Raw genomic sequence first — 26,581 nt, 5'->3', positions numbered from 1 at the left:
CAATATAATATTGTTTTGTTTTGTTTTTTTTATAAATACATACAGACTATGAATACTGTATTTATATCAAACCATAAATCATAATAATACCAAACATAAACATGTTATATGAGAGCAAACTCATTATTGACTGTATTAATTACTTCTTTTAATAGCATTCTTAATTGCCAAAACAAACACTCAGTTTTACATATTAGGGGTGGTGTCATGACCAAAATATTATATTACAAAATAAGCAGTTTTATAATAGTATCACAATATTTTTTGTGTAAATAAGGTTGTTATTATACCAACAGTTTCGATAGCATTAAAATGTCACAGTTCCACTAATTTCAATACTACAGCAAAAACGATTACTAGCAGGCTAACCAATAATATATATATATATATATATATATATATATATATATATATATATATATATATATATATATATATATAATAGAAACATATACACATGAAATAAGCAGTGCTTAAAGTAGTAAGAAATTGAATAAAGTATAAATAAAGCATAGTCCTAACTTTAGCGAGTGTTTTCGCGGTTTATTCTACCTTAAATAAGTTAATATCAAACACCAACTGTTTTTATTTCAATTCAACCTTATTTTTGATGTTTTAACACGTCAGTAAATATTAAACAATCAATAAATTCTGCTATCTGAAAGCTGCGTAAATATTTGTAGGCCTACATTCCCGCGACATAATATATCGATAATATATCCCTGCAATATATCGTCATATCGTTTAGCACTGTCGTGTATTTAATAATTTTAGTCGAATGCATCGATATTAAAGATTAATTCGATTTGAAACAACAAATATATATTAACTTACTTTAGTCTCCTCACAGACTTTCCTCTGAAAAGGCGCGATGACGAGAACGCGCTTTGGAATCAGAACGCGCGCTAGCGTCAAGCGCGTACGAACGTACGTAACGTAACTCTGGAAATAATTTCTGAAACGTGGTAAACAAAAAAAAAAAAGTGTTTCAAAGAGTTTTTAGGTTTTAGTATGGGAACAGAATTCACCACAGAAGTGAGGTAAATCTGACAAAACATCCACAGTTTTAACGAAAAAACTAGTATTATTTATTACCACAGGTTTTAATTTGGTGTGAGTCAGAGGTTAAACTAAAAAATACTAAACAAAATGACAAATTATTATGGTTTTACTGCAGTAACAACTGTAGTTACTAAAAAGTAAACTAAAACTATCAGACATTATTTGGTATAGTTTATATATTTTTGTATAGCCTATCAATATCTGTCTCTTTTGAAGGAAAAAGGCATTCACACAAAATATTCAGCCCGTCAGAATGGTCACCAACGAAGATCTTTTTCCCGTCTCAGTATTCCTCAGAAGTTTGGAGGTGAGTGAATCCACAAAAGCAGGCCTACAACCTTATAGCAACGTTTTTACAACATTGCCACAATGTTTCAAAAAGCAGAAAATCTCACTTCCTTTTATCCTTTTAGCCCAGTTTAGTCTCAAGTGTAAAGTTTGAGAAACACTTTATAAAATTGGCTAATGTTATTTTTTTCTGAAAACCTGAATGAATTCATTAAAATGTTTAAAAAAGAATAATTATAAAAAATTATAAATTATTCTTTTTTATTTAACTAAAAATATTGGTCAGTTCAGTTTGAGCAGTGCACCCTCTACTGGAGCATTGTGGGTAATAGTGCCAGGTTTGTCCTGATGCATCATGGGTAATGTAGTCTTTCTCTGTCTCTCTTTGTAGCCTGGGCTTCACACTTTCACCGGCTCTTTGTGACTTTAATCGGAGCGGATTGGATCTTCCTCATGCTCCTGGGGTTCATCATGGCAGTGATCAGCTTTGTCATGGATATCATCGTCGTCCTCTTCACAGACAGTAAGTGTGTGTTCGGAAATAAACCTACAAGATTAGATTTAAAAATTGTTAAAATGTTTTTGTTTTTTTATTACAGGTTTATGTGGTTTTCTATAGCACTAGAGAATAAACAGTTCTTTGTGGCAACAGTTTTTGGTTGTTATTGGAACTTATTTATTTTATTTATTTATTTTATTTTTATTTTTTTTTAGAAAAAAATTCACATAATGATATTTTAGGACCATTCAGAATTCATTAAAACATTAAACATATTTCTGGAATTTAATGAAACCATTCACATTTATTAAATTATAGAAAAGTTTATTCTAATCAAAGTAATTCATTAAAATATATTTCTTTAGTTTAGTGTTGTTAATGTAAACAGTTCAACCTCTCTGTTTCAAGTAAGTTTATTTATTTATCTATTTATTTATTAATTTATTTACCCCATAGGAAATAAATAATTATATAATTAATTAGATAATCAGATATAATCAGATAATGATAGTTTCTAATATTAGTATTCTAATTAAAATTATATATAAAATAATAAAAATTCTATAAAATTAATAAAAACGTTTATAAAATAACTACTTATTTAAAATAATTAAATTAAAATAATGGAATAATTAAAAAATTTAAATTCTATAAAATAAAAAAAGTTTATAAAATGACAAATTATTTTTTAAAAGTATTGTCAACAGTTCAACCTCTGTTTCAAGTGAGCAAGTTTATTTATTTGTTAATTCATTAATGTACCCCAGAGGAAACGAAATAAGTATATAATTAATTAAATAATCAGATAAAAATTAGTTTATAATATTAAAATTCTAAAAAAAAAAAATGTTTTAAAAATAATAAAAATTCTATAAAATATTTTTTTTTTATTTAAATTATTTTTAAAAAATGATATAAAATTATATTATAATCTTTAGTTTAGTGTTGTTAATGTAAACAGTTCAACCTCTTTGTTTCAAGTAAGTTTATTTATTTATTCACCCCAGAAGAAAACAAATAATTATAGAATTAGATAATGATAGTTTCTAATATTAGTATTCTAATAAAAATTATATATAAAATAATACAAATTCTATAAAATTAATAAAAACGTTTATAAAATAACTACTTATTTAAAATAATTAAATTAAAATAATGGAATAATTAAAAAATTTAAATTCTATAAAATAAAAAAAGTTTATAAAATGACAAATTATTTTTTAAAAGTATTGTCAACAGTTCAACCTCTGTTTCAAGTGAGCAAGTTTATTTATTTATTAATTCATTAATGTACCCCAGAGGAAACAAAATAAGTATATAATTAATTAAATAATCAGATAAAAATTAGTTTATAATATTAAAATTCTAAAAAAAAAAAAATGTTTTAAAAATAATAAAAATTCTATAAAATAATTTTTTTTATTTAAATTATTTTTAAAAAATGATATAAAATTATATTATAATCTTTAGTTTAGTGTTGTTAATGTAAACAGTTCAACCTCTTTGTTTCAAGTAAGTTTATTTATTTATTCACCCCAGAAGAAAACAAATAATTATAGAATTAGATAATGATAGTTTCTAATATTAGTATTCTAATTAAAATTATATATAAAATAATAAAAATTCTATAAAATTAATAAAAACGTTTATAAAATAACTACTTATTTAAAATAATTAAATTAAAATAATGGAATAATTAAAAAATTTAAATTCTATAAAATAAAAAAAGTTTATAAAATGACAAATTATTTTTAAAAAGTATTGTCAACAGTTCAACCTCTGTTTCAAGTGAGCAAGTTTATTTATTTATTAATTCATTAATGTACCCCAGAGGAAACAAAATAAGTATATAAAGTATATAAAGTATATAAAAATTAGTTTATAATATTAAAATTCTAAAAAAAAAAATAATTTTTTATTTATTTATTTTAATTTTTTTTTTATTTAAATTATTTTTAAAAAAAATGATATAAAATTATATTATAATCTTTAGTTTAGTGTTGTTAATGTAAACAGTTCAACCTCTTTGTTTCAAGTAAGTTTATTTATTTATTCACCCCAGAAGAAAACAAATCATTATAGAATTAGATAATGATAGTTTTTAAAGAGCCATCAAATTTCATTATGACATTAAGGCATATTTTTGAAATTTGGAAAAACCCACATTTTTAGTTTTTTATTTCTGTAAAACTGACTTCTAATTCTTTTTTATTATGTAAGACTGTCTTATAATCAAAGTCTTTTTTTTCTCTCTCTCTACAGCACACAGGTGGATCTACCATCTTGCGGACAGTCATGTTTTGCTGCAGTATGTGGCATGGATCCTTTATTCAATGTTTCTAATGTGTTTCGCGGCAGGATTCGTGAACATCGTATCAGCTCAGGCTGCTGGTGAGATGCACACATGAACTCTTTGAACTCTTTCTATGATTCTTCATCCAGTAACTCATTAGTGTTTGTGTGTGGTTCAGGGTCTGGGATTCCTGAAACAAAGACGTGTCTCCGAGAAGTGATCCTGCACGAATATCTCACCTTTAAAACATTAGTGTCCAAAGTTATCAGTCTGACCTGTGTGCTTGGGAGTGAATTACCTGTGGGCAAGGAGGTAAACACACACACATAAAAGGGAAATAATTGCAGTTCAGTGTTCTTAATGTGAAGAGTACGCCCTCTGGAGTTTCAAATGTGCATATATATATATATATATATATATATATATATATATATATATATATATATATATATATGCTATATATAACAATAAGTTCTCCAGTTTTACTCTGGTAACATTTTTACTCCCTGTGTTTGCATGAAATGCAGGGTTTGTACAGAGACTGTAAAATGAAATTCCAGCACTACTTTTTAGATTTTCGAGGACTTCAAATAGCGAAACAAATAATTATTTTGCAACGCAAAATAGATATGTGCTTATTGGAAAAAAAAATTACATTAAATTTCATAGATACATTGTCTTTCAACAATTCAAGCACTTTTCAAGTACCTCTTGCAAGTATATTGCTATTTTCAAGGGTTTTCCAGGCCTTAAATTTCTTGTATGAATCTTGTATGAAAGCACTACTTTTTAGATTTTCGAGGACTTCAGACAGAGATCTTACTTATCAAACAAAATCTTTCAAATTCTAAAAAAAAAAAAAAAAAAAATACTAGTAAAACAATTTAGTAGTGTCTGGATATTGGTAGGACATGTCATAGCATCTCTATTAAATTATACACCCTTGAAAATTATGACAAGCGATGTCCGACTTTAGAAACTATAGTTTTTTAAGTGACTTTTCTTTCTGTTTTGTTTGACTACTTAAAAGAGAATATAGGAAAACATAACTTACTTGATTTGTTTCCTGCTAGCTAAATTTCACATAGCCTACATAAACTAAATCTGGGCCTAACCTCTCTTTTCCTTACTCAAAGTTGATGCAGACAAGTACATGCAAACTATTTAAAGTTTAATCCTTAGAAAACGGCATCTATATATAGAGTCCCGCTCTAAATAATGATTTGCGAACCATCATTTCAGATAAGGAATCAGAACGAGGATTGTGAATCATTCACTTACGAAATGATTCTTGAACCTGCTCCAAAGTCCTGATCTGAATCAAATGATTCGCGATTCCCAAAAGTCCTGATCTGAATCAAATGATTCGCGATTCCCAAAAGTCCTGATCTGAATCAAATGATTCGCGATTCCCAAAAGTCCTGATCTGAATCAAATGAATCGAGATTCCCAAAAGTCCTGATCTGAATCAAATGATTTGCGATTCCCAAAAGTCCCGATCTGAATCAAATGATTCGTGATTCCCAAAAGTCCCGATCTGAATCAAATGATTCGTGATTCCCAAAAGTCCTGATCTGAATCAAATGATTTGCGATTCCCAAAAGTCCCGATCTGAATCAAATGATTCGTGATTCCCAAAAGACCTGATCTGAATCAAATGATTCGTGATTCCCAAAAGTCCTGATCTGAATCAAATGATTCGCAATTTAAAAAACCCCTGATCTGAATCAAATTATTTGCGATTCCCAAAAGTCCTGATCTGAATCAAATGAATCGAGATTCCCAAAAGACCTGATCTGAATCAAATTATTTGCGATTCCCAAAAGTCCTGATCTGAATCAAATGAATCGAGATTCCCAAAAGTCCTGATCTGAATCAAATGATTTGCGATTCCCAAAAGTCCCGATCTGAATCAAATGATTTGCGATTCCCAAAAGTCCTGATCTGAATCAAATGATTCGCAATTTAAAAAACCCCTGATCTGAATCAAATGATTTGCGATTCCCAAAAGTCCTGATCTGAATCAAATGAATCGAGATTCCCAAAAGACCTGATCTGAATCAAATGATTCGTGATTCCCAAAAGTCCTGATCTGAATCAAATGATTCGAGATTCCCAAAAGTCCTGATCTGAATCAAATGATTCGAGATTCCCAAAAGTCCTGATCTGAATCAAATGATTTGTGATTCCCAAAAGTCCTGATCTGAATCAAATGAATCGAGATTCCCAAAAGTCCCAATCTGAATCAAATGATTTGCAATTCGTAATAGTCCTGATCTAAATCACATAAATCTCGAACACGCTCCAAAGTCCTGATCTGAATCAAATGATTCTCGAACCTGCTCCAAAGTCCCGATCTGTATCAAATGATTTGCGATAGTCCTGATCTGAATCAAATAATTCATGAGCCCACTCCAGAGTAATGATCTAAACCAAATGATTTGAGATCCACGATTTGAAATCTCGATCAAATGATTCGTGATTCGCGAAAGTCCCGGTCAAAAAATTCGTGATAGTCCCGATCAAAAGATTCGTGATAGTCCCAATCTGAATCAAATGATTCACAAGCCCGCTCCACAGTTCTGATCTAAATCAAATGATTCGCAATCTGTGATAGTCCCGATCTGAATCAAATGATTCGTGATTCGCGATAGTCCCGATCTGAATCAAGTGATTCACGAGCCTGCTCCAAAGTGCTGATCCAAATCAATATATGAATCAAATGATTAGCAATACGCAATTTGAAATCCCGATCTTAAGTCCCGATATGAATCAATTGAATTCTTAATCCGCAAAATTTCCATCTAAATCAAATGATTCTGTAACCCACTTCGAAGTCCCGATCTAAATCAAATGATTTGTTAAATCAAATATTTAAAATGATCCATTTGGAGCGAAACAAATAATTATTTTGCAACGCAAAATAGATATGTGCTTATTGAAAAAAAAAATTACATTAAATTTCATAGATACATTGTCTTTCAACAATTCAAGCACTTTTCAAGTACCTCTTGCAAGAATATTGCTATTTTCAAGGGTTTTCCTGGCCTTAAATTTCTTGTATGAACCCTGAAACTGATAGAAAGGCTTACTTTAAATACAATGCATGTGGCTTTGGATTAAAGTAAATGCATAAATGTGCGAATCTTGTTCAAACCTGCTGTGTTTATGACGCATGTGGGAATTTCATGGGGTGTGCTTAATATTTGGATGATCCTGTCTTCTGTAGCATCGCTGTGAAGTTGTAATGTAGTTTTATCCCAAGCGGTATGTGTGTTTTCTGTAGGGTCCATTCGTGCACATCGGTGCAATGTGTGCCAGTCTTCTCTGCAAATTCATGGCCCGCTTCAGTAACATTTATAAGGTATTTGAAAACTTTATTTTAATGCATTCACTGCAGTATATTTGTGGTGTATTTAGTTCTTGTGTGTGTTGAACAGAATGAGGCCAGAAACAAGGAGATGCTGATGGTGGGATGTGCTGTGGGAATCGGATGCTGCTTCGCTGCTCCTATTGGAGGTGAGAAACAGGCTTGTATTTGTGAAAATGTCTATGGAAGAACATTAAAACATGATTTAAGTTATTCTAAAAAAAACTGACACGTTTTATATCCCAGATTCTGTGAGAGTGCTTAAAAGTTCATTTTGTATGTGTTTCAGGTGCGTTATACGGCTTGGAGGTCACATCTATGTTTTTCCTCGCACGAAACTACTGGCGTGGATTTCTGTCTGCTACGTTTGGGGCCCTCATTTTTAGACTTCTTCCGGTGTGGAACAGAGAGGAGGGTGTGTTTTTGTTTATGTATATTGATAAAGCCATAAACCACAACGGACTCTGTGTCACAGCATTTTTAACACCAGCAAGGGCTCTTAGTAGTTTGTACTTATATGAAATGCACATCCATTGGTGATTTGAGTTATTCTCTCTTTTTTTAGAAACGCTTATGCCGATTTATCCAACGAAATACAGGCTGGAGTTTCCTTTTGACCTGCGGGAGCTTCCAATCTTTGCTGTGATGGGGTCAGTAGTGTTATTTATAATTATTCACGATAATAACTCTTTTTTTTTTTTTTTTTCATTCGCACTTTTTAGTAAATGTGTCATTCTGTGTCAAATCAACCAAATTTTTTAAAAATTGTTGATTTTGCTAATATTTATTCTGAAGAAAGTTAGATATGTATAGTGGTGAAAGCCTAAATATTAAATGTCATGGATGAATATTTACTGAGTAAGCCACTATTTTGTAGAGGGAGGTCGAAATGGCAGTTTTCACCTGCGATTCAGAGTCAAGTTACAGGGGGGTAAAAATGACTTTAGAAAGATGGCAGGATCATAATGTTATTTTTACACAGAGATTGGTAGATATATTAGTAAAATCTGTTGACTTTAGCAATCTTTGTTGCGTTATTTGCCAATGGTGACCATTCAAAAATGGGGAAAGAGCACTTTTCAAGTTTCTCTCCAAAGTTTGCATGCTGGTAACTCAAGAAGTATGAAATATATCTTAATGCCCTTTTAGATATTGGGACTTAACAAACTTTGCTTTTGCCATGTTCATTTTTAATGCCCTATATGATTTGGTTTAAGAGATATTGGATATTGAATTTCAAAGTGGCTCTAGGAGTAAATCCTTAAAATGTGGACATTTTCAGTGGTCAAAAACCAAATGTGGACTTCTTTTTTTTTAAAAAGAAATGTCTGAAAAACTAATAATGTTGAATATGTATTTTGTTTCATTCAGTCAAGGCAACTGCATCGAACATACCTGTTTATGAGTGCCATAAAAATTATTTTTTCCAAAGTTTGCATTCCAATAACTCAAGAAGTCTTAAAGATATCACAATATGATTTTAGATTCTAGTTGTTAAACTTTTCTTTTGGAATCTTTCAAGGCCCTGCGTCATTCAGTCCTAGAGATATGTGGATCTCAATGAGGTTGTTGAATATTACCCTTTTTCAGTGGTTAAAAACCAAATGTTGGCCACTTTGTTTACAGCTGATACTTATTATTTTTTAAAGAACAATGTCAGAAGAAGAAATTATGTTGAAATTAGAATTGTTTCCCTCTATCAAAACAACTACATAGAACATACCCGTTTGAAATGGCAGAAAGAAGTTTCAACTTTATTTGTTCTTCCTCATTTTTGAATGGTCACCATTGGCACATAATGCAACAAACATTGCTAAAGTCAACCGATTTTACTAATATATCTACCAATCTCTGTGTAAAAATAATATTATGACATTGCCATCTTTCTAAAGTTATTTTTACCCCCCTGTAACTTGACTCTTGACAAAATAGTGGATTACTCAGTAAATATTCATCCATGACATTTAATATTTTGGCTTTCATCACTATACATGTCTATATTTCTTCAGAATAAATTTTTAGCAAAATCTAAAATTTGAGTAGTCGAATATTTTTGACTTTTGAAAATCGAATAGTCACTGTGGTAAAATCGCTGTAACGCACAAAGGTTTTCTCTCTGCAGGATCGTATGTGGCTTTGGTGGGGCCTTCTTTGTGTATTTGTATGGCAAGATTTCTATGTTTGTGAAGAGGCAGAAAGCCACGAACAGCTTCCTCATGAAGAAGTAAGTGATTCATAAGGCAGAACTAATAATAAGAGGAAAAAATAATATTAAATAATAACAGAATTTGCTGTATATACTCTAAAACCATGTATTTTTTGTCTAGTTGTTTCTTATATTCCGCTTTGGTCTCTGTGCTGATTTCAACGCTCACTTTTCCTCCGGGCTTTGGGCAGTTCATGGCTGGACGGGTAACACACACACACACACACACACACACACACTCGCACACATACTCTCACACACTCTACACAACATGTGTTTGTTCCTCAGGCTGTTAAATCCATCCAGTTAATAATCTTAATGAGACAGCTGGGAGAAACATTGAAGTGTCTATTAATCAATTTTAACGACACTCACTCATATCTCTCTCTCTCTCTCTCTTTTATACACTCACTCTTGTTCTCTTTAATGAATCAGAGTCTCAAAATTAGGCAATAAGATGCTTCATTAGCAGCACATGCAGTCATACACGACAATAAACTTGTTTTATCTAATTACAGTGTTTATGCACAATTAGCAGTTAAATGAAACATGAAAGCCAAAGTATTTCTTAAGGAATAGTTCACCCAAAAATTAAAACATGCTCACCTTCAGGCCATCCGAGATGGAAATGAGTTTGTTTCTTCATCAGATTTGGAGAATTATGTCAATCCATTACTGTCTCACCAATACATCCTCTGGAGTGAATGGGTGCCGTCAGAATGAGAGTCCAAACAGCTGATAAAAACATCACAATAATCCACATCTTGAGAAGACAAAAGCTGAAACAAATCCATCATTAAGACATTTTAACTAAAATAATCGATTTGATAATCAAGTCCAGAATCGATAATAACACTTCCTCCAGTGAAAAAGTGGTCTGGTCTGAATTAGGGGAGAAATCTGCACAGATGAAGCTCCGTTTATAAGACAAAACAGTCTAAAAACAGCTCTAAACAAATATGTGGCTGGATTTGAGCTTTTAAAGATGTAAAGGATTGCCTGTGATGTTTTTATCAGCTTGTTTGGATTCTCATTCTGACGGCACCCATTCACTCCAGAGGATCCATTGGTGAGCAAGTGATGGAATGACACATTTCTCCAAATCTGATGAATAAACAAACTCATCCTAATCTCAGATCTTCATATTACTTTCAATTTTGGGTGAACTATTCCTTTAAATATGTGACAGTGGACCACAAAACCAGTCTTAAGTCGCCGGGGTATATTTGTAGCAATAGCCAAAAATACATTGTATGGGTCAAAATTATTGCATTTTCTTTTATGCCAAAAATCATTAGGAAATGAAGTAAAGATCATGTTCCATGAAGAATTTTTTGTAAAATTCCTACTGTAAATATATCAAAATGTAATTTTTGATTAGTAATATGCATTGTTAAGAACTTAATTTGGACAACTTTAAAGGTGATTTTCTCAATATTTTGATTTTTTTGCACCCTCAGATTCCAGATTTTCAAATAGATGTATCTCGACCAAATATGGTCCTATCCTAACAAACCATATATCAATAGAAAGCTTACATCTCAGTTTTGTAAAATTTAACCTCCTGAGTGATTTTGTGGTCCAGGGTCACATATATGTCTAGAGTAGTAACGTTTTTGGTTTATTTAGAACCATTTCCTGTCTTTGATATCATTTCCATCATTTGACACCATTTATAGCTTACACAAAGGGATTCCTTGATTTCATTTTTTGACCATCGCACCTGGTCAAATCATGGCATCGTAGCAGACTTCGATGAAAAGGATCACTTAGCCGCCTGGAAACATCCGCAGGCTAATGTCTTCATCATCCTCGCCGCCTTTGTCATCATGAAGGTAAATAAACACAGTATTGAGTAAATACCTTTTTCATTGTTCAGAAATCTGGTTGCTTTAAAATTAATCTTTAACATTTCACTATTACTATTTTTCTGTTTTAATATAAACAATATATTTGTGAATGTCTGACTTGTTTTTTGATGCTCCATGCATGTAGGCTACTGTATGCATTTGTGTGTGTGTGTTTATGTATGAATGTGTGTGTTGTGTTTTAATGAACATTATTATCGTTTGTCATGTAGTTCTGGATGTCTGCTATTTCCATAACCCTTCCTATACCATGTGGTTCCTTCGTTCCCATTTTCGTCATTGGTATGTGCTTGTGTGATTTATCTAAATATAATATTAAAAAATTGTATTTATTTTTTGAAGCCTTTCCACATTTTTAAGGCCTGTTCACACCAAGGATGATAACTATAACAGTAACCAAAACCATAAAGTTTAAAACAAAACTCTAACTCTATATAGGGAAGTCCACACCACAGCTATAACTATAACAAAAGAAAAGAATGATATAATTGGAATTACATTCAGAGCAATATTTTAGAAAAATACTGAGCAGCACAACTGTTTTTGAGATTGATTATACTCAGAAATGTTTCTTGAGAAACTAATCAGCATATGATTTCTGAAGGAACACTGGAATAATGATGCTGAAATTTCAGCTTTCATTGCAGAAATTATAATTAAATTTTACAATATAGCCACAAAGAAAACAACTGTTTTAAATTGTAATATTTTTTCACCATATTACTGTTTTTACTGTAATTATTATAAACTAAATAAAGCCTCTATGAGCACAAGAGTCCTTTTTTTAAGACATAAAATTTGGATTTTTGAAACTTTGTATCCTTTGATATTTAGGTGCTGCGTTTGGCCGTTTGGTGGGTGAAGGTTTGGCCACATTGTTACCAGATGGGTTTAACATAGATGGGCACATATACCACATAGTGCCTGGAGCGTATGCTGTCATAGGTGAGAAACTAGACACTAACAGACATGCACAAATCCTTTACATCTCATTAATTGGTCAAAATTAAGCACTGATTTAGTTATGAACAGTAACTCTCTGTTGTGTTAGGAGCGGCAGCGTTAACGGCAGGAGTCACACACACGGTTTCGACCGCCGTGATCATGATGGAGTTGACGGGACATATCAGTTACAGTCTGCCTATCCTGATATCTGTGATTATCGCCAACATGGTTTCTCAGAGTATTCAGCCGTCCATTTATGACATGGTTATCCGCATAAAAAAACTGCCTTACCTGCCCATGCTCAGTTGGGGCCACCCGGAGTAAGTCTTTTCATCTGTACATTTTATCTCTTCTTTCTATTTCACATCCTGTGCACCACCAAAACTTTTATTTTTCTTATATTCAGAGGTTTTGTAAACACTTCGGTTAGTGTAGAATGTCATGTTTTTAAAGTGTACATAATACTACAAGTAGAAAAAATATCAGGTTTTTGTGCGAAATACATTAGTACATTTGATTGCAGTTCATTCAGAATTCTCAGGTTTAACACATTAACATACATACACTACCGTTCAAAAGTTTAGCGTCAGTACATTTTTATTGTTTCTTTTTTTTTTAAGAAATTAATACTTTTATTCACCAAGGATGTATTAAGTTAATAATTAAAAGTTTATTAAAAGTTAATAATAAATAATTTACATTGTTGTAAAAAAAATTATATTTTGAATAAACACTGTACTTTTTAAACTTGTTATTCATGAAAGAATCCTGGGGGAAAAAAATATTTGTCAGCACAACTGTTGATATTATCCAACATTGATCATTCTAATAATAAATCAACATATTAGAATGATTTCTGAAGGATCATGTGACACTTAAGACTGGAGTAACAGCTGATGAAAATTCAGCTTTTCATCACAGGAATAAATTCTATTTTAAAGTATGTTCAAATAAAAAACATTTTATATTGTAAAAACATTTTGCAATATTACTGTTTTTTTCAGTATTTTTAATCAAATAAATGCAGCCTTGATGAGCATTAGAGACTTAAAGACTAAAGACTAAAGATTAAAGACTATTACAAGTCTTACTGACCCCAAACTTTTGAACGGTAGTGCATTGCGCCATGCACATTAGCAGTACATAACAAAAAGTTTGACAAAAAGTTAAGAGCAGTTAAATTTTGTCAAATTGAAAGAATATAAACACATCACCAGTTGATTGATTACATTATGAACTGCAAACATTTATGCATTAAAATTTTTCTAAAATGTTATGTTTAAATACATAAGTGAGGCCTTCTATAATTAAATTTGCAATAATTTGCGCAGATTTCTAGCGAATAAATCTGAACATTAGATAAAGCCAGGTTCAAACTTTTTGTTTGATTTTGTTAACATATTAGAGTTAAAGGTTTGTTACTCTGGGGATTTTTGATTTCTCTTTTTACCACTGCACAAATACAGTCAACAGCCAGAAAAAAAACACAATTTTACCATGTTTTAGAAATAAAACGATATATAAATCAATGTGAATGGTATATGAACAAACCCTTCTACAAAAACATTCTGAATATAGATAAGAGTAAAACTGCTAAGTCTGGTGTATGTAAGTGCTGCTCAAGTGGAGAAAAATCTCTTTAAAGCTATATATTGAAATTGAAATCTATAGACGGAAATAGATAAATTGTAATAATAAAATTATGTGAATGATATATGAACAAACACCTCTATAAAAACCTTCAGAATATAGATGGGAATAAAACCCTAAGTTTTGATTTATGTAAGTGCTGCTCAAGTGGAATTTTTTTTTAAAGGTATTCGTTGTAATTGAAATCTATAGACGAAAATAGATAAATTGTAATAAGAAAATTACGTGAATGATATATGAACAAACACCTCTCTATAAATACCTTCAGAATATAGATAGGAATAAAACTTAAAGTTTTGGTGTATGTAAGTGCGGCTCAAGTGGAGAAAAATCTCTTTAAAGCTATGTATTGTAATTGAAATCTATAGACGGAAATAGAAAATTTTAATAATAAAATAATGTGAATGATATATGAACAAACCCCTCTACAAAAACCTTCAGAATATAGATGGGAATAAAACTCAAAGTTTTGGTTTATGTAAGTGCTGCTCAAGTGGAGAACAATCTCTTTAAAGATATGTTGATTGTAATGGCGCAAATAAGATAAAGTGCAATAAAATAAGAATAGTCTAAAATTGTAACGTATTTCTCTGTTGTCCATCAGTTTTTAACAGTTACCTCTTTCTCTTTCTGTAGGAAGTATAATATTTTTGTGGAGGACTTTATGAAAAAAGAAATTTGTTATATCACACTGAACTCGACCTACAGAGACTTAATCAAGATCCTACGCTCAAGAAAACTGAAAACACTGCCATTGGTGAAATCTGCCGGTACAAAGACACACAAAACACACTTATTTTTTACTGACTGTTGTTTTGGAGCTGGTTGTGAAATTATTATATGGAAGTACTTAACTCATATATATTAAAAAATGTATGTGAACATGAATTGAAATTGAATTGACTGTCCAGACACATAACCTAAATAACATTCGTGAACCATGCACTATGCTGACGTTGAGATAAAATATCAAATAAGCTTTTTATTTTTAGAGTAACTAAGTATTTTTTAATAATTTTTTTTAAATCCACTTAATCTTTTTACAGTTTTTATTTTTAAAATTACTTTTATGTAATTATTTTTTCTTTGAAATCATGTGCATTGTGAAAGATATGTACAAATACACATTACATTACTGGAGAATTAGGTTTGTAAGGTCATTAGCAACAGGTTTTATTATTTTTAATGTAAATATGACATAAATATGATGTGCGTGCAGTGTTGTACTGATCTTTCTGTCTGATTTTATTGTGTCTCTCAGAGTCAATGCTCTTGCTGGGTTCAGTTGATCGCACTCAGTTACTAGCACTATTAATGTGGCGATCGCAGCACCTGCGAGAGGAAAATGCAACAACCAAACCTGGAAAATACAAAGTTCACTTTCAGGTCAGATGGTGAACATTCAACTACTAGCATAAAAACTGTACTGCTGTATTCTACTGCATTCTATTGCTGCAGCTGTTGTTTTGCATCACAGATATCTAGTTTTTTAAGATGGTTGTTGATTATGGTTATATGTGTGTGTTTGTTGTAGACATCCACAGAAGAGTCTGCATCCGCTTCCGCCCATCTGGACTCCACCAAACCTCTAAAATCTTCTCTGAGGAAGCCATCTGAAGTTGAAGAAAAGACTAAAAGTAATATCAAGAACCTCCCATTGACTTTTTTGGATCTTAAAAAAACATAACATCCTTCACATCATAAATTTCTTTTCTTAAAATATTATTAATAGAATTCCTGTGACTGGTTTTGTGTGCATGTAAAAATGCAGACACTCTGTTGAAATATCTATTATAAAATATGAAAATCTACTTTTTAATACAATAACTTTTTCATTTTTATTGATATATTTATGCCTGCAATACACTTACTGTCAGATGTTGAGTTTAGTGCTTTACTTAGTATTTTACTTTCTTTAATAGCAAATGCATACATATGTTGCATGTATAAAACTTTGTCTGTCTCTCAGATATTTATGATTCTGGCATCAACTTTAAGACGTTCTTCTGTTCTAGTCCTGACATTGAGGCAATGGAGGTAAGACACACACACACACACACACACACACACACACACACACACTGATGTGCTCTAGAAATTTACTGTGGTGTTTTTGAAGAATCTACCACAGTAAACTTTTGTAAGTGTGCACCTTTTTAATTTAGTTTAGTAAAAATTCAGGAAAACTTGCAAGTATGCACTTAGATTTGTAGATGTCAGTCATAAAAATGGAATTTAAAGTATAACACGAGATGTCACAGAATTTGTCACATTTTGGATGAATAAATTAAAAATAGGTCTGTAAAAGTAACTGTAACTGTTAATTATTTTATTTTTTAAGGAATATCACACCAGTTTCTTCTATGTTGCGCAGTACTTTGTTTGCCAAAAATTAAACTAGCAATCATTTTTATGAAAATCATTACATTTTAAAAAAGTAACAATTAAATTGTAAATGTTTTTTGCCTTAATCAGACCATTTTTATGTTCAATATATGTATATAAGGTCATGGGTCTAGAAAAATTGGAACTGGCAACATTGCAAAAATAATATCACTACATAAAATAGTCAACAGCCAGAAAAAAAGACAAATTTACCATGTTTTAAGAATAAAACATTATTTAAATTAGTGAGAATGATATATAAACAAACCCTTCTACAAAAACCTTCAGAATATAGATAGGAATAAAACTCTAAGTTTTGGTTTATGTAAGTGCTGCTCAAGTGGAAAAAAATCTCTTTAAAGGTGTGTATTGTAATTGAAATCTATAGACGGAAATAGATAAACTGTAATAATTAAATTACGAGAATGATATATGAACAAATCCTTCTATAAAAACCTTCAGAATATAGATAGGAATAAAACCCTTAGTTTTGGTGTATGTAAGTGCTGCTCAAGTGGAAAAAAATCTCTTTAAAGGTGTGTATTGTAATTGAAATCTATAGACGGAAATAGATAAACTGTAATAATTAAATTACGAGAATGATATATGAACAAATCCTTCTATAAAAACCTTCAGAATATAGATAGGAATAAAACCCTAAGTTTTGGTGTATGTAAGTGCTGCTCAAGTGGAAAAAAATCTCTTTAAAGGTGTGTATTGTAATTGAAATCTATAGACGGAAATAGATAAACTGTAATAATTAAATTACGAGAATGATATATGAACAAATCCTTCTATAAAAACCTTCAGAATATAGATAGGAATAAAACCCTAAGTTTTGGTGTATGTAAGTGCTGCTCAAGTGGAAAAAAATCTCTTTAAAGGTGTGTATTGTAATTGAAATCTATAGACGGAAATAGATAAACTGTAATAATTAAATTACGAGAATGATATATGAACAAATCCTTCTATAAAAACCTTCAGAATATAGATAGGAATAAAACCCTTAGTTTTGGTGTATGTAAGTGCTGCTCAATTGGAAAAAAATCTCTTTAAAGGTGTGTATTGTAATTGAAATCTATAGACGGAAATAGATAAACTGTAATAATTAAATGACGAGAATGACATATGAACAAAACCTTCTATAAAAACCTTCAGAATATAGATAGGAATAAAACTCTAGGTTTTGGTGTATGTAAGTGCTGCTCAAGTGGAAAAAAATCTCTTTAAAGGTGTGTATTGTAATTGAAATCTATAGATGGAAAAGATAAACTGTAATAATAAAATCATGAGAATGATATATAAACAAACCCCTCTATAAAAACCTTCAGAATATAGATAGGAATAAAACTCTAAGTTTTGGTTTATGTAAGTGCTGCTCAAGTGGAAAAAAATCTCTTTAAAGGTGTGTATTGTAATTGAAATCTATAGACGGAAATAGATAAACTGTAATAATTAAATGACGAGAATGACATATGAACAAAACCTTCTATAAAAACCTTCAGAATATAGATAGGAATAAAACTCTAGGTTTTGGTTTATGTAAGTGCTGCTCAAGTGGAAAAAAATCTCTTTAAAGGTGTGTATTGTAATTGAAATCTATAGATGGAAAAGATAAACTGTAATAATAAAATCATGATAATGATATATAAACAAACCCCTCTATAAAAACCTTCAGAATATAGATAGGAATAAAACTCTAAGTTTTGGTTTATGTAAGTGCTGCTAAAGTAGTGAAACAAACTCATTTTGATAAAAAAGCGTTTAAAGATATTAATAATAGATAACAGATAATTCTATTTTCAGCCTAAGAGTGTGTGTGTTTCTATCTCTTTCTAGTACAACCCAAACGAAGAGGACGATACGATTCTTCAAGAGGTGAGGACATTTTTAGACTAGAGTTGGGTTTCCATGTATTATGGGTTCATTCCATAGGCATAATGGTTTTTCTACTTTCCAACTGTATTTTCTATCACCTTACCTTAAACCTACACCTGCTTACCTCTTGCACGAAACTACAGGCATTTTTAGATTTTCAATACACTTCATTCTATATAATTTATAAGCTTGTTTCCTCATTGAGACCAAAAAAATGCCCCCACAAGGTCAAAATTTATTGGTAAAACTATACTTGTGGGAACACACACACTCATGTACAGTATCTCTGGCTGTGAATGCAGGTTGAAGAGTGGGAGGAGCAACAGCTTGACGAGCAGATTGACTTAAATGTCTGCAAAATTGACCCCGCCCCCTTCCAGCTGGTGGAACACACTTCAATGCACAAGGTGTGTGTGTTTATTAAGCCTTAGTGTGAGGACTTAATTGTGATATTATAATCATGATGCTTTCTGATTTAGTAGTTTTTGCAGTTTAGTTTCAGTTAATGTGTTGTTAATGTTAAAAAAAATCACACTTTATTTCAGAAGAAGAATAAAATGTCATTTGCTCTCATTTTCAAATTTAATATCTCTCTCTCCTGTTCTTTCTCAGACTCACACCATGTTTTCTGTGTTGAATTTGGATTACGCTTATGTCACCGGGGTCGGACGGCTTATTGGAGTTGTTTCACTGAAAGAGGTGAGAATTTTTCAGTAACATAGACTGGCGTAATGATGCTGAAAATTCAGCTTTGATCACAGAAATAAATTGCATTTGAACAGATATTCACATAGAAAACAGCTATTTTAAATTCTAATAATATTTCACTATTTTTGCAGTTTACTGTATTTTTAATTAAATAAATGCAGCCTTTCTGAGTAGAAAAGCATAGGCTTCTTTCAAAAAGGCCAAAGGAGTACTGCAAAAAAATGCTTTTCTTACACACATTTTCTGTCTTGTTTTCAGCCAAAATATCAACAAATTCTTAAATCAAAAAGGATTTTCTAGACGAGTAAAAATTATTGTATCGTTTTCAGAAAAAAACTAATCAAAATTAAGTGCATTTTTTGCTTGAAACAAGCTAAATAATCTGCCAATGGGGTAAGAAAAAAAATCTTGTTTTCAGTTTGAAATAAGATTTTTTTTTTGCTTACCCCATTGGCAGATAATTTAGCTTGTTCTAAGCAAAAATGCACTTAACTTTGACTTTTTATTTTTTTGAAAACAAGAAAATAATTTTTACTTGTCGATTTAAGAATTTATAGATATTTTGGCTGCAAACGGGACAAAAAATAAAGTAAGAAAAGCATTTTTTGCACCAAGGTTTTGATATGAACAAACAAAATAATAACCCAACTATTCATTAACGCTCTCTGATGTGTTTTGTAGCTAAGAAAAGCTATTGAAAGCTCCATTCCGGCGAACGGTGTGAGGTTGCGTCGCGTTCTGTCCTCTTTCAGAGACCGAGGCTTTCGAGGAGCCAGGGACGATACTGTCGAACTCCACAAAATTCTGGACCATCAGATCAGCTAAAACACCAGCAACCAGTGGTAACAGGTGGACCAGACCTCAAACCCCAAACGCACAAAACGATTAGTAGTTTTATAGAGACTCTTTCTGCCCTTAGTCTGTTTTTATTGGTGCATTCATGAGTGTCAGAGATGTGTGTTTCAAATCTCTTTTTGTCTCTATTTTCTGCTTCGATTCCATTTCTAGTTGTAAAAACAATATGTAAAAAGTGACTATTGTTTTTATTCATTCTAAAAGTGCAAGATGTTTCTGTTAGTGTGTGTATGTGTGTGTTAGTCTGTAGTATTTATAATTAGTTGTGTGTAAAAACAATACAATACAACAATAAAAGTCAATTAGAATGTGTGTTTGTTCCTGAAAATGATTAAAAAGTCATGATTTTTTGCATTCCCTCACTTATTCTTCTTTAAATGCAATGAATACATTTGTTGGTCAAAATCTATTTTTTTTTTTTTTTTTTAATTTATGGTTGTTTTCATTTTAAGCCAAACATTTAGACATTTAGTTTAACTTAAGAAATAAATACCTTGTGTGAATAACATTTTGGCTACTGCATTTGTAAAACTCTCTAGTTGCCCTCCAGTGCATTGAATTGCAAAATGACAGTATTTCAAACAGAAAACAAGATTATTTTTGCTTACCCCATTGGCTTGTTTGAAGCAAAAACAGTAATTTTGACTTTTTTTTTCTGAAAAGACAATCTCATCTAGAAAATCCTTTTTCATTTAAGAAATTTTTGATATTTTGGCTATTATAATATTTTTTGCAGAATAAAGGGTTTCTTGATCATAATTCAGAAAAAATTTAATTCAGTTCAATAAAAAAAAAAATATGTTCAATGTTGCATGCATCAATATTGGGAGAAATATTGCACTCTTTAATAATTTTCTTGGTTATAAATCTAGATTTACTCAATGTGTGCATTTGTATGTTTGTGTTGTTTTCACAGACACACAAATATTATTAAAAAAAAAAACAGTTGGAATCTCTGGAAATCTCAACATTTGACTTTACTTTGCAACTTTTTCTTTTTTATATTTCATTTTTAGTTTGTCACAGTTTTTCCCATAAGTCTTGGCCAGAGAAAGAGATGGGTTCCTGTTGTGTGTCTGTGCTGCATTAATATGATGTGCCGGCGTTTTTGAAAGGACAAGACTCACCGTGACTGAACAAAATACTGGCATCTGATTGGTTGAGCCCTCGTCTTCAGCGAGACGTGACTGACAAGTGTGTGTTTGGATGAGGGATGTTTCTACCAAAATACCATCAATTCTTTGAAATGGTTGAGCTGGTGCTTAGAAAATGTAGAATTAGGGCTTGAATGACAATTAAAATGTTGAAAATATTCCGTTCATTGAACACTAGTTTGAGCTCAGTTCAGACGGCTTACATTCCATGATCTTAAACTGACCTTTGGACTTCAGTCACAATTCATTCTGTACTAAAGGTCAGAGAGTGAGATCAGATTAAAGCGTGTGTTCAGAAACTTTCAGGATGATCAGTTTGTAGTCTTAATTTAATAAAGTCTTTATTATTCTAAATATTGATTTTGTGATTCTGTTGTAAAACTGAGATACTATTATTGATTTTAATTTGTTAAGAAAAAAAATAATATTACTAGTAGTTATAGTAATTGTTTTATTATTTTTATATCTTTTTATTATTTAATTATATTTTAGAATTTCAGGTGTTTTGGTACATTTTTAATCAGCGAATAAGCAATTAATAAAAAATATTTCCAAATGAATTTTAAATTAATATTTTAATTAATATAAACGTATTTTATTTTTTTATTATATTTATATTTTTCATTAAAAGTTCTTATGGTTTTAGTTTTACAATTTATGTCTTGTTTATAGTGAAAATATCGATTTTTTTAAAAATTAATAGGTAATAGAAACCTATTTTATTTTTATATTATATTTCTTTTTTTCATTAAAAGTTTTTATTTAACAATTTTATTTCAAGTTACAAGTTTTTATGCTTTTAGTTTTACAATTTTTGTCTTGTTTCTAGTGAAAATATCAAAAATAATTTTAAATTAATCTTTGATTAATTAAAAGGTAATAGAAACCTATTTTATTTTTATATTATATTTCTTTTTTTCATTAAAAGTTTTTATTTAAAAATTTTATTTCAAGTAACAAGTTTTTATGGTTTTAGTTTTACAATTTTTGTCTTGTTTCTAGTGAAAATATCTAAAAAAATAAAATAAAATTTGATTAATTAATAGGTAATAGAAATCTATTTTATTTTTATATTATATTTCTTTTTTATATTAAAAGTTTTTATTTAACAATTTTATTTCAAGTTACAAGTTTTTATGGTTTTAGTTTTACAATTTTTGTCTTGTTTCTAGTGAAAATATCAAAAAAAATAATTTTAAATTAATCTTTGATTAATTAATAGGTAATAGAAACCTGTTTTATTTTTATATTATATTTCTTTTTTTATATTAAAAGTTTTTATTTTTAAATTTTATTTCAAGTTACAAGTTTTTATGGTTTTAGTTTTACAATTTTTGTCTTGTTTCTAGTGAAAATATCTAAAAAAAATAAAATAAAATTTGATTAATTAATAGGTAATAGAAATCTATTTTATTTTTATATTATATTTCTTTTTTATATTAAAAGTTTTTATTTTTAAATTTTATTTCAAGTTACAAGTTTTTATGGTTTTAGTTTTACAATTTTTGTCTTGTTTCTAGTGAAAATATCTTAAAAAAAATTTAATTAATATTTGATTAATTAATAGGTAATAGAAACCTGTTTTATTTTTATATTATATTTCTTTTTTTATATTAAAAGTTTTTATTTTTAAATTTTATTTCAAGTTACAAGTTTTTATGGTTTTAGTTTTACAATTTTTGTCTTGTTTCTAGTGAAAATATCAAAAAAATAATTTTAAATTAATATTTGATTAATTAAAAGTTAATAGAAACCTATTTTATTTTTATATTATATTTCTTTTTTTCATTAAAAGTTTTTATTTTTAAATTTTATTTCAAGTAACAAGTTTTTATGGTTTTAGTTTTACAATTTTTGTCTTGTTTCTAGTGAAAATATCTAAAAAAAATTAAATTAATATTTGATTAATTAATAGGTAATAGAAACCTATTTTATTTTTATATTATATTTATTTTTTTCATTAAAAGTTTTTATTTAACAATTTTATTTCAAGTTACAAGTTTTTATGGTTTTAGTTTTACAATTTTTGTCTTGTTTCTAGTGAAAATATCAAAAAAATAAATTAATTAATCTTTGATTAATTAAAAGGTAATAGAAACCTGTTTTATTTTTATATTATATTTCTTTTTTTCATTAAAAGTTTTTATTTTTAAATTTTATTTCAAGTTACACGTTTTTATGGTTTTAGTTTTACAATTTTTGTCTTGTTTCTAGTGAAAATATCAAAAAATAATTTTAAATTAATCTTTGATTAATTAAAAGGTAATAGAAACCTATTTTATTTTTATATTATATTTCTTTTTTTTCATTAAAAGTTTTTATTTAACAATTTTATTTCAAGTTACACGTTTTTATGGTTTTAGTTTTACAATTTTTGTCTTGTTTCTAGTGAAAATATAAAAAAAATTAAATTAATCTTTGATTAATTAAAAGGTAATAGAAATCTATTTCATTTTTATATTATATATTTTTTTATATTAAAAGTTTTTATTTAACAATTTTATTTCAAGTAACAAGTTTTTATGGTTTTAGTTTTACAATTTTTGTCTTGTTTCTAGTGAAAATATCAAAAAAATAATTTTAAATTAATCTTTGATTAATTAATAGGTAATAGAAATCTATTTTATTTTTATATTATATATTTTTTTATATTAAAAGTTTTTATTTAACAATTTTATTTCAAGTTCAAGTTTTTATGGTTTTAGTTTTACAATTTTTTGTCTTGTTTCTAGTGAAAATATCTAAACAAAAATTTAAATTAATATTTGATTAATTAATAGGTAATAGAAATCTATTTTATTTTTATATTATATTTCTTTTTTATATTAAAAGTTTTTATTTTTAAATTTTATTTCAAGTTACAAGTTTTTATGGTTTTAGTTTTACAATTTTTGTCTTGTTTCAAGTGAAAATATCTAAAAAATAATAATTTAAAATTAATATTTGATTAATTAAAAGGTAATAGAAACCTATTTTATTTTTATATTATATTTCTTTTTTTTTCATTAAAAGTTTTTATTTAACAATTTTATTTCAAGTTACAAGTTTTTATGGTTTTAGTTTTACAATTTTTGTCTTGTTTCTAGTGAAAATATCAAAAAAATAATTTTAAATTAATATTTGATTAATTAAAAGGTAATAGAAACCTATTTTATTTTTATATTATATTTCTTTTTTCATTAAAAGTTTTTATTTAACAATTTTATTTCAAGTTCAAGTTTTTATGGTTTTAGTTTTACAATTTTTGTCTTGTTTCTAGTGAAAATATCAAAAAAATAATTTTAAATTAATCTTTGATTAATTAATAGGTAATAGAAACCTGTTTTATTTTTATATTATATTTCTTTTTTATATTAAAAGTTTTTATTTTTAAATTTTATTTCAAGTAACAAGTTTTTATGGTTTTAGTTTTACAATTTTTGTCTTGTTTCTAGTGAAAATATAAAAAAAAATTAAATTAATATTTGATTAATTAATAGGTAATAGAAACCTATTTTATATTTTATTTAAAAAAATATTTCAAGGAACAAGTTTTTATGGTTTTAGTTTTACTCTTAGTTAACTACACTGCAAAAAAGTCTTATCTTATTATTTTTGTCTTGTTTCTAGTTAAAATATATAAAAATTTATTTTAAAATTAATATTTTATTAATTAATAGTTCTTATTCTTATTTCATTTGTGTTTCATTAAAAGTTTTTATTTAGATTTTATGGTTTTAGTTTTACCTTTAGTTAACTACACTGCAAAAAAAAAGACTTATCTTACTTAGTATTTTTTGTCTTAATATCTAACAATTCTTAAATTAAGGTGCATTTACTAGATAAGACATTTAGTCTTGTTTTATGCAAAATGCACTTAATTTTTTATTTTTTATTTTCCCTGGAAACAAGTAAAATTACTTAAAACATTCTTAAAACAAGAGTATTTTACTTACTCCACTGGCAGATAATTGTAATTATTTTAAGCAAACTGCTCTTAATTTAGTTTTTTTTTTCCCCTGAAAATAAGAATAAACAACTTATGTCGTTTTGCTTATCTAGTAAATTCATCTTAAATTAATAACTTTTAGATATTTTGACTAGAGACAAGACAAAAATACCACGTAAGATAAGCCTTTTTTGCATTGTGGTTAACTAAAGGTAAAACTAAACCCAAAAACCTGTCACTTGAAATAAAATTTTATACTAAAAATGTTTACTGAAATAAAAATAGAAACAAAAATAGGTTTTTATTAATGACAATAAAATATGAATTTAAAATTAATTTGTAGATATTTTGACTAGAAACAAGACAAAAATACTTAAAACAATTTTTTACTTAAAATATTTCATTTCAAATACGTTTGTCATTTTCATTTAAACTAAAACTGCAATAAAAATTAGTTAAAACTATATATAAACATTTTTAAAACATACTATACTACTATAACTAATAGTTAACTAAAACTATTAAAAAAAGCATTAACTGAAAACTGAAATTATATATATATATATATATATATATATATATATATATATATATATATATATATATATATATATATATTATTATTATTATTATTAATATATATATTTTTTTTTTAACTACAGTTCTTGTTTTCATTTAGTTTAACTTGATGTACTAGAAAAAAAAACTAAACAAGCTGAAATAAAAATGATAGGGTTAAAAACTAATAAAATAACTTTTAATAACTTAAAAAACTACTAAACTTAAAAGGAAAAATAAATAAATACTCTATTAGTATCTCTGTATTTTCGTGTGTGTTTTATACTGATTTTGACCAGGAGATGGAGACATTTAGGCCTTTTATTTGTTTAAAACATCTTGAAATTGTTTTACCATTTTATTATTTCTTAGAATATTTTCATTTGTCTCACAAATGTCCAAATGTAGTTTTTATTGTTTGAGATAGTGTCTGTAACTTGTTTAATATTTAAGTGATCCAGAGTTCAGAGTCAGAGTTTCCACTGATTCTCTTTCTGTCACACTTTCAGTTTCTTCACAGAAATCTCCAGACCTTCTTAAATGATCATTAACCTGAATGTTTGTCATCCTCACTGTAAACACACACAGACAGGACATGAAGATCCCTGATGTGTATGCAATCCTCAAACACACTTGAGTTAAGCAAATTAAATGCCAGCACACAATGCAGAGGCTTTATTTTATGGGTTTACTTAAGATTTCAATGATTATTATGAACAGAAGCACTTGATAAAGGCTGTAATGTCCATTTGTGATCCTATATATATATATATTTGTCATGTTAGGCAAAAAAAAATTTTTTTTATTAAAAGCAAAGTATAATTTGGCCTACTTTACTGTTTGTTTATATATTTTCATGAGGATTTACTCACTGCACAATAAATATATACACATTTTTCATTTATTTTAACTTGATGTACTAGAATATCTTAAA

General features: G+C 28.5%; 1 protein-coding gene across 1 annotated transcript in view; it reads left to right on the top strand.

Moving 5' to 3' along the window:
• The window catches only part of LOC141285220 (chloride channel protein 2-like), a 33,799-nt gene extending 13,822 nt beyond the window's left edge, over nt 1–19,977 (top strand). Inside the window, exons 3-23 of the mRNA XM_073818260.1 lie at nt 1,742–1,873; nt 4,112–4,240; nt 4,321–4,454; nt 7,429–7,506; nt 7,583–7,661; nt 7,802–7,927; nt 8,078–8,162; nt 9,635–9,736; nt 9,840–9,924; nt 11,398–11,553; nt 11,799–11,868; nt 12,421–12,531; nt 12,638–12,851; nt 14,818–14,951; nt 15,443–15,567; nt 15,716–15,818; nt 16,151–16,218; nt 18,406–18,444; nt 18,747–18,851; nt 19,057–19,143; nt 19,834–19,977. Coding sequence (XP_073674361.1) covers nt 1,742–1,873; nt 4,112–4,240; nt 4,321–4,454; nt 7,429–7,506; nt 7,583–7,661; nt 7,802–7,927; nt 8,078–8,162; nt 9,635–9,736; nt 9,840–9,924; nt 11,398–11,553; nt 11,799–11,868; nt 12,421–12,531; nt 12,638–12,851; nt 14,818–14,951; nt 15,443–15,567; nt 15,716–15,818; nt 16,151–16,218; nt 18,406–18,444; nt 18,747–18,851; nt 19,057–19,143; nt 19,834–19,977 — 2,306 coding nt within the window. The remainder of the gene's footprint in view (nt 1–1,741; nt 1,874–4,111; nt 4,241–4,320; nt 4,455–7,428; nt 7,507–7,582; nt 7,662–7,801; nt 7,928–8,077; nt 8,163–9,634; nt 9,737–9,839; nt 9,925–11,397; nt 11,554–11,798; nt 11,869–12,420; nt 12,532–12,637; nt 12,852–14,817; nt 14,952–15,442; nt 15,568–15,715; nt 15,819–16,150; nt 16,219–18,405; nt 18,445–18,746; nt 18,852–19,056; nt 19,144–19,833) is intronic.
• Nucleotides 19,978–26,581: the final 6,604 nt, after the last annotated feature.

The sequence above is a fragment of the Garra rufa genome, chromosome 14 (genome assembly GCF_049309525.1).
Source record: "Garra rufa chromosome 14, GarRuf1.0, whole genome shotgun sequence".
NCBI lineage: Eukaryota > Metazoa > Chordata > Actinopteri > Cypriniformes > Cyprinidae > Garra > Garra rufa.
The sequence above is the reverse complement of the archived record's forward strand: the minus strand, read 5'-3'. Positions and strand labels throughout refer to the sequence as shown.